Source organism: Panicum virgatum, chromosome 5N (assembly GCF_016808335.1).
Source record: "Panicum virgatum strain AP13 chromosome 5N, P.virgatum_v5, whole genome shotgun sequence".
Taxonomy (NCBI): domain Eukaryota; kingdom Viridiplantae; phylum Streptophyta; class Magnoliopsida; order Poales; family Poaceae; genus Panicum; species Panicum virgatum.
In genome coordinates, this window is record NC_053149.1 from 13,659,172 (window position 1) to 13,673,334 (window position 14,163).

The following is a 14,163-nucleotide window of genomic DNA, read 5'->3' on the forward strand; positions in this document are numbered from 1 at the left end:
GGACGCCTGCGTGGATCGGGACTCGGACCGGACTCGGGCCGTCGAGCGTCATTATGGGCTGGGTCAACGCAGATGATTTTGGGATGATAGCACGAGGCTACGGCCCAACTAATGCGGTTACCTCCTCTCTTGCACACAAGGAGCGTGGGCCGATGATCGATTTGGCAGAACGGTCAACGGAAGCCCAGAAGCCCAACTTAGGGTTTGCTCCCGCCTCGCTTGCTCTCTCGCTCTATCTGTACCGCCGCCGCCGCCTCATCACCGGTGCCCGGCTGGTTCGCGTTGCGCCCGCATCAGCCGGGCCGCGGGCCGCCGGAGGCGCGGAGCCCCCTCGTCGCTCGCGAAGTCACCCCTCGCCAGCTCACCCGTCGTCTCCTCGTCGGCAGCTCTTAGATTGGTTCCTCTTCGGTCCGTCGTCGCGTGCGTGCCGTCGGCCAGCCCGTACAGGTACTGGACCTTGCTTACACAGGGGAAGATTTTCTCATTCCCTCAACTAAGTGTGTTCGTATTGTTATGCTGCCTGCCCCCCCCCCCCCCCCCTCCGGCTAATGTAATCCGCCCATCCATGGTTGAATCGGGATTCCTGTTCTTCAGTGTGCAGGACCAATCGTACAGAAGGTGCGGACGCAGTTTTTTTCCAGAACAAGTTAGGGGTGTTTCATCTTATTTGGGAAGCCCCCGTGAAGAGCGCGCGGTTGAGGGAGGGGCTTGTCTTGCTGTAGAGATGGTGAAGGCGGCAGCGAGGGTTCAGTATGTCCTCAACGTTCTCTTTGTTTTCCCTGTGACGCCGTGGTGTAGTTGGCATGGACTAGGTCCGTTTGAATGCTCATCTTCCGGAGTAAACTGGACCAGTTGTTACCATTTTCAAATTTGAATCAAGAGCATTATAATTTCAGAGCATTGCTTTACTGCTTGGTACTACCTTTTTTTTTCTGCCCGAATAATGCTAAGCTGGAATGCTATCAACTATTTCGTATGGCGAACTGTAAAGTTTAACAACCCTTTCTCTTAATGAAACTTATGGTAGATACGCACCTGCTTGCCACAAATGGAATTAGTGTATATACTTCCAGCAGGGAACCTCATATGCTTTGATGCTACGTTTCTATTCTTTGGCATCTGAACTTTACATCAACTGCTGTAGCTATGAGCCTGGACCAGCTTTTGAGGAGGTCAAAGAAGAACCCATGCTTGTCATATCGCCAACAGACTCGACAGAGTTTTGGCTAATACAGTGGCCTAAAGATCAGGTAAAGTTGGACCTCTTGTACCCCAGTAGTGTGTTCTTAATATGATGCAATGCTGATTGTTGACATCTTAATATTTTCTGTACAATGATGCAGTTAGATGTTTCTGATTTCCATGGTAAAGAGCTTTCTCTTCAGCTGCACAAGGATGGAAACTTGGGCAATTTGGAGAGTTCCTCAGGTAACATAACTGGCATGGGCTATAGTGAAGTTGCTTTGACTTGCTGATTACACGGGACTGTGGTGAAATTGCTTTGACTCGATGGTTACATGGTTTAATAGCTTTTGAGCTTTCTGGAGACTATACACTTGAGTATTGTTCACTCCAACTTTGGCCATAGCGTTTTTTGCCAAATAGCATTTGTATCCTATACTAAAGACATCAGTGTCCATCCTTTCAGTGGAACCATTGTATTTCTGGCTAACATTGTGTCTGAATGTCCTAAGGTGTTCTTTTTGGTAGCCCGAATTAAGCATGAGTTTTAGTCGTAGTGAAGTTCTTATTCTACCAATTTCCGTGTTTAATCTTTATGGAATGACTACTAGCTTACAGGTTCTTTGGGACATAAATTGAAACGCTTTACAATTTAGTTTATGAAAATAAGGTGCTACCATTACCAATATTCATAAGTTCGAAATGCTTTATCATGTAATTGTTACGGTTTGAGAAGAGGAAGAGACTCCGAACTGTTAGATTGTATTGCAATGGTCCCAAAGGGGTATATATATATATATACACACACACACACACATACACACATGAGAGCACTCAAACCCTAGACACTAGGAGATTACAATACTATCCTTGACTATTATACTCTAACACCCCCTCTCAAATGCAACGTGAATGCAATGACGTTGCATTTGGAGAGTTGATACTAAGCACTAGACTAAACATAAACATGAAAATGATACATCCAAAGTCCAAAATCGAAGATGTCATCAAAGCGTGCAACTCTTGAACTTGTCGATGTAGATGATCTCCTCTACAAGAGGGTATTGCCTTCACAACCGTACTTCAGCGAATAGCCCGAGTCTTCACAAACCAGTACGTCGACTCTTCAACATGAACCTTGCTTTGGAGATTTTGAACTAAGCGACCGACGAGATTAGTGATGTGCCAAAACAAGCCAAATGGGATGAAGATAAAATCACAGCAGCAGGACGGCAAAGCTGTGATACTATCGTGATGATGACTATGAAGGCCACTTGGTCATGATGTGTAGCAAGAAGGCTACGAAAGGACCAAAATGACAAAGATGCATCAACCACGACGACGAAGATGGGTTGCCACACATCATGGCAAATCCGAAAAAGAAAATGATGGCTGATTTGGCAACTAGGATGTAGGCACGCACGGCATTGACGAACTGAAGATATGCAATTGGACTTGGATTGATACTGACTTGGATGAATATAGCAGAAAATATATGACAATATACTATGGATAGGCAGCAGAACAGAGACTATTAGCATGGATTGACAGCAGCAGCAGATAAGATACTAAGCAAGCAGCAGCAAGGTAACAAGCAAAAGATGAATTACAGCAGCATGGGAGGGATAAAATTGCAGATAAGTCACCAATTTGAACCAATGCTGCTACTGAAATTAGAGGCCACATGACAGCAATAGCAAATGATAATGAGCCAAGAACGAGTACCAATTGACATATAATCACTTCATCTGTTCTCTCCCAAAAGAGATTTGCGGCAGCATGAAACTGCAGCTGAGAATGTGTACTGAATGGAGAAGAAAGAGAGATGAGCAGAGGAAGAAATCACCACTGGGAAGATGCTTATGGCTCCAGCAGATTGAGGGCCGACAGCTGCTGCTCCACCTGTGCGTGGGAAGCCCTGCGAGAGGCACGGAGGGATGGCCAGGAGGACCAGCAAGCTGAGCAGCGGGGACAGCTGGTGGACTGCCGGACTGACGGCCGGCCGCAGCACGCACGGACGGATGGCTGCAGCATGTACAGGCGGAGGACGGCCGGCCACAACGGGCGGCGAAGAGGGCCGCGACGGGGCGGATCCGCAACAGGCGGACGGGCCCGCGGTGAAACTGCAACGGGCTGCGAGACGAACAGATCTTGTTGCTGCGATAGGCGACGGAGTCGGTGAAGAGGAAGCAGAGCCGCGGATGAATCGGCGCGGAAGCAGGGCGACGGGCGGAGACGACGCCGACGAGGATGACCGCGACGATGGCCGGATGGGGCGACGGTGGAGATCCGCGACGGGGAATCACCCCCCCCTCGCGACTGGATGGGCGGAGACGAGGTGGGGTGGAGGATCGCGACGGCGGGCCGCAATAGTCAGCCGGCGACAACAGGCCGCAACAGGCGGCCGGCAAATCCATGAAGGGATGGGCCGTGACGAGCGGCGAAGACAGGCGGACGGCTGAAGGGATGGGCCGTGACGAGCGGCGAAGACAGGTGGACGGCCGCGCGGACGGAGGCCCGCGGCCGCACGACGGGCGGCCGGGAAGAGCGGATCCACCCGCAACGAGCACCGGAGAGGACGGCGGCGGCGGAGATCTTGCTGCTGCTGCTGCTAAGACATAGGACCGACGGGGCGGCGAAACTTGCTGCTGCGACATGACTACGGTAAGAAAAAAATGGGTTTAGGGCTGAGGGTTGCCGCCCCCAGGAGCAAAATCGATGCTCCCAGGGGCAGCGCAGCGACGAGGGTGGCGGCGCCGGATCTACACAACCTGGAGCTCTGAATCCATGTTACGGTTTGAGAAGAGGAAGAGACTCTGAACTGATAGATTGTATTGCAATGGTCCCAAACGGGTATATATATACATGAGAGCACCCAAACTCTAGACACTAGGAGATTACAATACTACCCTTGACTATTATACTCTAACTGTAATGTACTGTTAACTCATTAATTTCTCCAGTTGAAGCTAGAAACAGCACATGCCAAACATCATAGTCCAGTTTTTGTGGGAAATAACTACTCAATTTTTTCACAATGAAAATGTCAGTAATCAGTTACAGGCCGCAGCTAACACACTTACTTTTTTCAGGGAAATCTTATGAGCTTGTCAGCTATGAAGCCCAGCAGCCAGATGTAATGGTCTTTCAACCGTCAGGATCAGAAATAAAACCTGGTATGGTGGAATTTAACCTGTTACTTTAATTGTGCGGGATTTTTCATATATTATTTTGCCCCTTCCCGAGACAGGAATCTTGCTAAAAATGCTGCTGTATATATTCAGTTTAATGTGTTAGTTTTTCAGGCCATGATTGAAGCTGCATTTGATGGGTTGGGAGAACCCTAATCTAGCGCACATTAGATAGAATCCCTTGATATTACTTCTTCCCATTTGCTAATGTCATGGGCAATCAGTTGGGCCCTTTGGGCTTCGATAATAGGCTAGCCCATTACTGTAGCGTGGTACTGTAGCGCCAGCAGGATTAGGTCATTAGGGTCAGGATTGTGTTAGGTTCTATATAAGTAGAGGTTGTGCATCTATTTGGAATCAAGTAAAAATTATCAGGAGAGATCGGCATCTAACTCCGGCCCTTGAGAGGGTGCAGCCACCGCCGGTGTGCCCGATCTCAAGTATCCCGTTCAGCATCCGTTTACCCCTTACAATCCCCCAAATCTCCTAGTTCTGCACGGTCCCTGATCAGGGCCGTGATGGCTAAATCATTAGTTACCGGTTCGTGAATAATGTACAATATAATGAGCCTTCTGCTTCATGATAGTTTGTAGTATCATATTTGGTTTTTTGAAAATGTTCTTAGTCTGTTATTTGGACTTGTACTTCAACTTGTTAGTTTGGGTTGCATTGGTCTATAATGAAAATACTGAAATGAGAAGAGAAGAAGCAGGACATGGTTCCCATCTTTGAAAGTTTATTTCCAAATGTCAAATTCAGATATATTATTCACTTTTAGCTCTGGGTAAAGGAAACTAAATGCGATGCAGAAACTATATAGGGATGAACTGTAGAAGTTGGACCTTATCCCAGCCTAGTGCCAACAATGAACAATATCTCTTCTGGACTATTGCTTCTTAGTGTTCTGGTGAATCAGTGTTATTTCCTGCATGACAGTTTGATCATAAAAACAAGGTGGCGTCGTAGTTATCATTCAACTGTGCGAAACAAGAAAATTAGGCTAAAAATTATTCTCTTTTTAATGGTTGGTTTGTCAAGCCTGCAGCAAATATATTTATTTTGTTTCATGTTTAAAGATAAGCAAACTCTGCTTAAAATCATAAGGGTTTTAGCGAAGGAGGAAAACTATCCATCACCTTATCTTGTCTTGCAGGCACTACTTTCTAAATTTGCATAAACTCTTAAGTAGTTCTATCTTAGCTTTCTCATCTGCTATTCATATTTTATTGTTTTCTATATGCAAATTTGTTGGCTGACAAAAAAAAATACAGTGGGGAAGATATCACGGCGAGTTTGCTTAGTTCGTTATCCTGAACCTGAGGAAATAGTTAAACCAAAGTTTGGGGGTCTTACTCCTAGCAGTAAGATATCTGCAGGTAATTCTTTCCCAAAATTATTTCTGTTCACCAATTCCACTTTCCACTGTTATTATCATTGTAGCCATGTTAGGTAGGATACGATGTTACTGCTGGATAATAGTCGAAATCACTAGATTGGGGGTAATTCCTGGCAGTTAAATCTTACAATTGCTTGGTTTGCTGTTCACGGTCATATTTTTTGAAGTTCATAACTATTGAACAAGAGGAAAGACAAGTCGGTCCAAGTGCATATCATCTATGTTAGTAACCTTCAGGCATATGGTGTAACCGTATTTTTTATTGTATAGGTGCAAATTTTGAACATCTGCTCTTTTACCATGAGATGGGAGGTCACCAGTGAAAGTTGATTAAATGAGAATAGCCCCATAAGATTTAATTACTTATTCAGGTGTATTTTTGAGTTCAGTGGTGATGAAATGCATTTTTGCCAATAATTTACATCCCTCAAACAAAATGCTGTCAGTTTACATAATGGCCAGTTCGCCACTCAATCATTATAACCTGAAGAAAGAGACATCGGGATTGAACTGTGATTCTCTTGTGGCCTCCCAGGTTCCTCTAGGAAGACTAAGTCTCAGTTCACTAGTGCATCAAAGAACCGGAGCAGCCAAGGCTCAGCCCGTTCACTGGGCCAATGGAGCGCAGAGCCGACTCCCAAACACAAGCAGAAGAGAAAGGATGAAAGCAGCCTGGGGCACTCAAACATGCCAGGCAAGGCCTCCCAAGGATCTCAGGCACGTGGCATGCAGAGCAACACGACTTCGGAGGTGCCACAATCGTCATCGGAGAAATCAAAGAAGAAAAAGAAGGTTAAGATCGTGGAGTAGTGGTGTCGCCTTGGCAAGGAGATCAATTTCCCCTGAACTATCAGCTGCTGCGGAGTTGTGCCAGAAATATGGGGTTTGTAGTTCCTTCGTGCTTCCCTGGATCTCAATTTTGTTGATGCAGAACATATTTCTCGAGTGGTAGGTGGTGTTTGCGGGATGATACTTGGGAGTTAGGAGAGCCCGTTGTATGGTGCGGGAACTGGAATACCGCTGTGTACCGTTCTGTCTGATTTCTGAAAGCCTATTTTCCAACTTGAAAGCCATTCTATTGCTAACTATGTCAATCATGGAGTCCTTTGATCCTTGCTTGTCTTCTAATTTTATGTTTGTAAGAAAATGACGTTTAGATATAATGTGACTGTCATCTATTTTTTTGAGGGGAGTGACAGTCATCTATTTGTTTGAATTAACCTCAAAATGTGGTCTTTCTAAAACAATTTACCTCAAATGACGATGCCCAGCCCACGCGACACGACCCCGCGTCCCCGCCTCTCCCACACGTGAGGTCAGAAGCAAATGCAGCCGCGCTGGCCTGTAGATCGCGTGACAGGTCGGCGCAAGCGACCTGCTGTCTGCGATAGCGGAGGCCGCAGACCGTCCACCATAGCCTGCTGATCTTGAGGTAAACTGCTCCTCGACTCTCATTCCTTGTAGCGTCGTTCGCTAGGGTTCGGAAAAAAAAGGGACATCCCTCAGCAATCACAGTATGGCACAGCCCACAGGTAACAGCTCTGGCATGTTTGTTCAGGCCTTGTTTAGATCCGACTCCGTAAATCCCGTAAATCTAAAAAAATCGTCATATCGAATATTTCGACACATGCATGGAGTACTAAATGAAGTTTATTTACAAAATTTTTTGCATGAATGGGCTGTAAATCGCGAGACGAATCTAATGAGCCTACTTAATCTATGATTTTCAACAGTGATGCTACAGTAATCATTCGCTAATTATTGATTAATCATGGATTAATTAGCATCATTAGATCCGTCTCGCGATTTATAATCCATCTGTGCAAAAAAAAATTATAAATAAACTTCATTAAGTACTTCAAATTAGTAAGATTCTTTTTTTAAAAAATTTTACAACGGAACTAAACACGGCCTCAATTCTGCATCCACTAAGCGTGGTTACTGCACGCAGCACGCCATCAGACAGCCCCGATCATCGAAATATATGGAGGGAGGCGCACGTTGCCGCGCCTGTGGATAGGGCTGCAATGGTGAAGTGTTAACAATATGTATATCTGTTTTTGAACAGTTGCACACTGTTTTCTTCGTGGGCCTGACGCGTGATGCATTGATGTGTACGCTACACTATCGCTGGTTACATATTTGATTGAAGATGTGTTCTATCGTATTAGTGATGCAGATAATTCTATGATTTTAAGGTGCTGACATTGGTTTTTTGTGTATATTTTAATGGTTTGCGTTGGGGGTGCCTTGAAAAATTTGAGTACTGCAATTCGTAGTTGGGCTTTCTTTGTGGTGGGCTTGCTGTGCTATTATGCAGGATAATTTTTGTGCTAGGTAATTTAGACCATTTTTAGTATTTCAGTGGCCGATGCTTAAAAAATAGTATTTGGACAGCCACGGCAATGTTGCTGTGCGTGTATCTAGTGACCACGTGTTGGCATAGACTGCTGGTCAGAATGGATTATCTCACATTTAGGCCACCGTGTATAAGTGGGCCAGTTATCCTTAAGCGGTGGCCACCAGAGAGGTTACTTTTTGGAGACATCAAACTTATTATTTCTAGAGGTATACATGGTTGCGACGATTTCGGGATAAAAAGACCTGCTGAATGGAATGGGTCCTCACGGCTGGCGAAGCTCAGGCGTCTGGTAAGTTTGGCGTTGCCGTGTAGTGATTATCTGTTTAGTATGCGTTGTGGTGACACAGTGGACGTTCTTTTCTATTGCTACCTGCACGTTTCTTTTTAATTGGCATGAACACGGTGGATGTCCTTTTCAATGTCAGGGAAGGGGCGATAGATGTGATTTCAACTGCAGTGGGTGGTGGTGTACGACCAGAGTTAACATATCCGACCGCTAACCGGTAACCGTCGGGTTCCGGTTCCGGTATACCGGTCCGATTTGACTGGTTACCTGTCGGAATCGGTGGAATTCAAATTTGAATTCAAACTTCGCCGTTCAACCGGTTCCGACCGGTATACCGACCGGTTAGACCGGTATACCGGCCGGTTTGTCCGGTATACCGGTCGGTTTGACTGGTAACCGGTCAAATTCAATTTTTTTCCTTTTTAGTTTAAATTCAAATGCCTGCAAAGTATACTAAATAAATATTTGTATAACATATTTTAGTCTAAATGAACTCTCCAACCCTCTTTTGTACTACTTTTACATTGTATTTGTATACTTTTATATGCACATTTTTTTTGTTTAACTTCAAATCCCCGCAAACTATACTAAATGAACGAATTTTTGAGAAAATTTGACACCATTAGATTCGTCGCACCTTGAAGTATTTTTAGGAATTTTTCATTTTTTTGAATTTAAATTTAAATTTTGAATTTAGACCGGTTTCATACCGGACCAAACCGGAACCGGTCCGGTTTGACCGGTAGCCGGTCAAACCGATCCGGTTACCGACGGTTTGGGGAACCCTGTGTACGACAGGCTTCGAGGTGGAGCAGCGGCCAGAGGTGTCGGCGGCGGCATAGGGCGTGTTTAGTTATCAAACCAAAAATTTTTAGGTCCTGTTTGGTTCTAAACTTTTTTCAGAAGTCTCTATCACATCAAAAGAAATCTTACTATTTTATAGTATTAAATAAAATATGTTTATAAATGTTTTTTGACAGCTGAGTGCTTTTTCGCGAGACGAATCTAATGAGCCTAATTAATTTATAATTTGCTACAGTGATGCTACAGTAACCATTCGGTAATCATGGATTAAGATACCTCGTTAGATTCGTCTCGCAGTTTAGCCCCAGGGTTCTGCAGTTAGTTTTATAATTAACATTTATTTAATACTTCTAAATACTAAAAAGTCCCTGAGACTTTTTTAAGTCCCTATTCCAAAACACCCTCTTAGTTGTCAAATCAACAGTTTGACCAGATGTTAGAAGGATTTTTTGTACACTAATTAAAAAACTAATTTCAGAACTCACCTGGAAATCGCGAGACGAAACTTTTGAGGCCTTTGACTGCATCATTAGCACAAGTGGGGGTACTGTAGCACTTATGACTAATCATACACTAATTAGGCTCAAAAGATTCATCTCGCCGTGTACATTAAAACTGTGCAATTAGTTTTGTTGTTTAACTACATTTAGTACTCCGTACACATATCCAAAGGAAGAGGTACAAATTTCGAAGGGAATATTTTTGGGAACTAAACGCGCTCATAGGGCCACAGGATGAAGGTCTGACACAGCAGCAGCAGGAGGGAAAGTAGAAGGCAGGCACCGCCGATGGAAATGGGAATGGGCCACGACATCAGTGAAGGAAGGCCCAGAATAAATGGATCCCATATTCGCATAGCAGAGAAACACCGTTTGGATTGGATAAGAGAGCGCGAGTTTTTTTAGGCGGGCAGCACACGCGTCAGGTAGCGGTAGGAGTAAAATGCAGATGAGCTCCCGTTGCTTGGATTCCTTCGGGCATAAGAGTGAGCATACATATATATATAGGACATATATGCCGTGTGGATAGTACATCTGATTTAATTTTTTTGGAAACCGCAAGTTTAATTTGTACGATTTCCTAGTTGATCTGGGATTTGCTAACGAAGTTGAAAGTTCGTCTGACGTCTGTGAATACAAGTTCTATAATCCAAGTTGAAAGCTAAATTTTCAGCAAAAAAGTTCGAATAAAGACGATAGCACATTCAGTTTGCATCTGAAACTAGAATTTTCACTAAGCCCGTGTTTAGTTCTTTGCATGTAAAAATTTTTCGTTGGAATCTTACTAATTTGAAGTACTAAATGAAGTCTATTTATAAATTTTTTTGCACAGATGGATTGTAAATCGCGAGACGAATCTAAGGATGCTAATTAATTCATAGTTAATTTATAATTAGCGAATGTTTACTGTAACATCACTGTTGCAAATCATGAATTAAGTAGGCTCATTAGATTCGTCTCGCGATTTACAACATATCCATACAAAAAAGTTTTATAAATAGATTTCATTTCGTACTCTATATATATGTTAAAATATTCAATTTGATATTTTTTTGTGTTTACAAGATTTACGAATAAAAATGCCTCAACTTGCCTGATGGATTCACGGGGCTACCCATCCAGACGCATGACTCATGTTGACCTGCGTCTCTCTGCAAAGACTTTCGTTTTTCTTTTCCACTCCTTTACTAAATTTCTGCACAACCAATCAACCTCACACCACCTGCTGACGGTGGAATCGCACCTGAGCACCTGCAGCAGCGGAGCCATGGAGGACCGGCTGAGCAGCCTCCCCGACGACCTCCTCCACTCCATCCTCCGCGACCTCCCGCTCAAGCACGCCGTCCGCACCAGCGCCCTCTCCCGGCGGTGGGTGCCCCAGTGGATCCGCGCGCTCGCCGACTCACCGGTCCTCGACTTCACCGACCGGGACTTCGCCCGCGGCCAGCCGCCGGCGCGGGCCGCGGCCACGGTGGGTCGCTGCCTCCGGCTCCACGCCGAGCACGGCACGCCGCTCGACGCGTTCCGCGTGGCGCCCGTGTCCCCGCCGGGGCCCGGCTACGGCGCGTTCGGGCGGGACGTCATCGGGTGGGTCGCGGCCGCCTTGGCCAGGGGCGCCAGGGAGGTGGAGGTGGACCTGACGCCGCCGTCGCGGGAGGGCGCCGACCATGGGAGCGCCGCGTTCCTGGATCTCCCCGGCGACCTGTTCCAGGCCAGGAGCTCACTGGAGCGGCTCGCGCTCGGTCGGCTCAGCCTCCGCGCCGTCCCGCTCCCCGCGGCCGGGCTCGCCGGCCTCCGCTCGCTCTCCCTCAGCCACACCGACGTCACCGATGAGGCGGTCCGGGGCGTGCTCGCCGGCTGCCCCGCGCTCGAGTCCCTGAGCCTGCGGTGCTGCGCCCTCCTCACCGCGGTGCGCGTCGCCGGCGAGCGGCTGCGGGCCCTGGAGCTCCTGGGCTGCCGGGCCGTGCGCGAGCTCCGGGTCGCCGCGCCCGCGCTCGAGTCGTTCGCCCTGTACGGCGACGTCATCCTGAGCACCGCCGACTGGTGCGAGTCCGTCGCCGTCGACTTCGCCGCCGCGCCGGCGCTGCGCGACGTGTACCTCTCGCACATGGTCGGCTTCGACACCTTGGACCGGAATCACGACCACTACTACCCCTTCGTGTACCACGTCCCGCAAGCCCGGATCTTGACGCTCTGCTCCGTCGGCTTGGTGGTGCCGTTGCTTTCGAGGGACTCGGATGATGATGACCGCTTCGATCATCTTCCTTATGCGCATGTAAACGCCGGTGAGGATACATACATAGACATGCCCAACCTCCAAGAGCTGCAGCTGCTGCTGGGCTCCCTGGAAGAAGAAATTCTTTCTCAGGACCCGCGGTTCCCTGAGCGCGTGTACTATTTCTTCCAAAACACCTCACTTCCAGTCCTCGAACGGCTCTTTATCCGTGTAAGCAAAGCCCTCTCTCTTTCCGAAGCCCCAAGCTTGGAGAGTTTTGAGTTGAGATAATGTTTTCTGAATGAACTGCTTAGTGCTTATCAGCAGCTGAATTTGCTAATGTAACTGCAGCTTTCCAGCAATCCTGCACACGGAAGCAGCAGCTCGGCGACAGCGTTGGCAGACGAGGACGAGGACGACGACGACAAAGACATCGGATTCCGCTACGAGATCGTCCTCGGCCAGCTGACTTTCATCAAGGTTGTGCATTTTAGGGGGACATGGCGCGAGCGGCGGCTGGTCGTGTTCTTGCTGGAGAGGGCTCCCATCCTCGAGCAGCTGGTGTTGGTCATGGCGGAAGGAGGAGGAGCCCCGGGAGACGAGCGCCTGGAGGACATCCAGGAGTGGGTGTCGGCGCTGCAAAAGGCGTCGCGCGAGGCGCGCACCTCCGTGTGCCGGCCCAGCGAAGACGATAGCCCGAACCATGCCCACACGAGGTTCTTCCATGAGGACTACTGCTGCAACCATCAAGAATGATTTTATACACGAACAGGATTGCTTTGTTTGTAACAAAATTACTAGTATGTTTTAAGTTGTTTTAGGATGCTCGATCTGCTCTGTTCTAGTACCTTTTAATATTGTTTCATGGTTCATTGTAATCTATAGAAGAATGCAGAAGTACTGAACTTTAGGGGGAAGTCTGTCTGCAAGGACGTGTTGTCTCTGTTCCTATGATGATCCTATCAACTTGCTCTCCTTCCTGCCCCGGGCAGGAATTGATTTCTCACCTTCCGTTGCCGTGGCCCGTCTACGACACCTCGGGTGTAGGTGTCGTAGACGGGCCCAAGAGGATCCCACGCCCGCATTTTTTTTATTTTTATATTTTTCAAAATTATTTTTAAAATAAATATATTTTCGGTTTTATAATTTACAGATTTATACCTCTACCGTCCGGTTGCGGGGCGGTCGGTCCCTGTCGGGCGGTAGGGATTTTAATGTAAATAAAATTTATTTTTAATCGCATTTTGGCTCTTGGGGGAGGCTGCTGCCCGGCTGTCGGGCGGTAGGCCTACCCGCCGTCCGGCAGGGGGGCGGCAGGCCCCTCCCGCAGGTTAAACCTTGACTGTCAGTGTGGCATTAGATGTGGTTTAAATATTTTGGATAGAAATAAAAACCGTTAGTAAAGTAGATGAATATGAAAAGTATAACTTAACAATTCATACACATACGCAACTGAGAACGAAATAGGTGATGCATGAGAACGAAATAAGTATAACATGACGACATGTCCATAACAAAAATATAGAAACAACTAGAGGCACCTCCTAACCACCCCGGCCATGTCGACCTCTTTTACGCTGTGTGTGGACGTGGTCTGTAGGGACATGTCGTCATATTATACTTATTTCGTTCTCATGCATCACCTATTTCGTTCTCAGTTGCGTATGTGTATGAATTGCTAAGTTATACTTTTCATATTCATCTACTTTACTAACGGGTTTTATTTCTATCCAAAATATTTAAAACCTCATCTAATGCCGCATTGCCGCACTGACGGTCAAGGTTTAACCTGCGGGAGGGGCCTGCCGCCCCCCTGCCGGGCGGCTACCTGGCCTACCGCCCCGCCACCGGACAGCCTCCCCCCAATGGCCAAAATGTGATTAAAAATAAATTTTATTTATATTAAGGTCCCTACCGCCCGGCAGGAGGGCGGCAGGGGGCCGGCCGCCCCACAGCCGGCCTGTAGGGGTATAAATCTGTAAATTATGAAACCGAAAATATATTTCTGTAAAAAACGATTTTAAAAAATATAAAAATAAAAAAACGCCCCACGCCCGCGGACCGTCGCGCAGCCCAAATAAACTGGTTGGGAAACGGCGCCTGGCGGCTGGCGAGATCGTGGCAAACAGAGCGACCGATCCGACGGCCCACGTCGATCCGTGTTCGCTATAAATCAACATCCCCCACCTAAACCCTACCGCCCACCAAACCCACCTCTCTCTCGTCG

At 47.1% G+C, this 14,163-nt stretch overlaps 2 protein-coding genes across 6 annotated transcripts; both read left to right on the plus strand.

Moving 5' to 3' along the window:
• The first annotated feature begins 234 nt into the window (after window positions 1–234).
• Window positions 235–6,881, plus strand: LOC120676525 (mediator-associated protein 2-like). Of its 4 annotated transcripts, none has more exons than XM_039957851.1 (7): window positions 235–447; window positions 595–750; window positions 1,145–1,250; window positions 1,344–1,428; window positions 4,275–4,358; window positions 5,645–5,749; window positions 6,305–6,881. In XM_039957851.1, exons 2-7 carry the CDS (start codon window positions 725–727, stop codon window positions 6,577–6,579), a joined length of 681 nt encoding a protein of 226 aa, XP_039813785.1. In that variant the 5' UTR covers window positions 235–447; window positions 595–724; the 3' UTR covers window positions 6,580–6,881. The 4 variants fall into 4 exon arrangements, with proteins under 4 accessions (XP_039813785.1, XP_039813786.1, XP_039813788.1 ...); XM_039957852.1 differs by having other exon boundaries at window positions 242–447; window positions 602–750; XM_039957854.1 differs by lacking the exon at window positions 595–750 and having other exon boundaries at window positions 242–447.
• A 3,979-nt stretch (window positions 6,882–10,860) lies between these two features.
• Window positions 10,861–12,927, plus strand: LOC120676478 (putative F-box/LRR-repeat protein At4g15060). Of its 2 annotated transcripts, none has more exons than XM_039957783.1 (2): window positions 10,861–12,167; window positions 12,296–12,927. In XM_039957783.1, exons 1-2 carry the CDS (start codon window positions 10,989–10,991, stop codon window positions 12,428–12,430), a joined length of 1,314 nt encoding a protein of 437 aa, XP_039813717.1. In that variant the 5' UTR covers window positions 10,861–10,988; the 3' UTR covers window positions 12,431–12,927. The 2 variants fall into 2 exon arrangements, with proteins under 2 accessions (XP_039813717.1, XP_039813716.1); XM_039957782.1 differs by having other exon boundaries at window positions 10,883–12,167; window positions 12,288–12,927.
• The last annotated feature ends 1,236 nt before the right edge of the window (window positions 12,928–14,163 follow it).

Excerpts from the sequence above, each read along its gene's own strand:
- LOC120676525 (XM_039957851.1), top strand. The coding sequence starts at position 725 with ATGGTGAAGGCGGCAGCGAGGGTTCA. Across the intron at positions 751-1,144 it reads AAGGCGGCAGCGAGGGTTCA|CTATGAGCCTGGACCAGCTT; the intron begins GTATGTCCTCAA and ends CAACTGCTGTAG. Across the intron at positions 1,251-1,343 it reads TACAGTGGCCTAAAGATCAG|TTAGATGTTTCTGATTTCCA; the intron begins GTAAAGTTGGAC and ends ACAATGATGCAG.
- LOC120676478 (XM_039957782.1), top strand. The coding sequence starts at position 10,989 with ATGGAGGACCGGCTGAGCAGCCTCCCCGACGACCTCCTCCACTCCATC. Across the intron at positions 12,168-12,287 it reads TCGAACGGCTCTTTATCCGT|CTTTCCAGCAATCCTGCACA; the intron begins GTAAGCAAAGCC and ends ATGTAACTGCAG.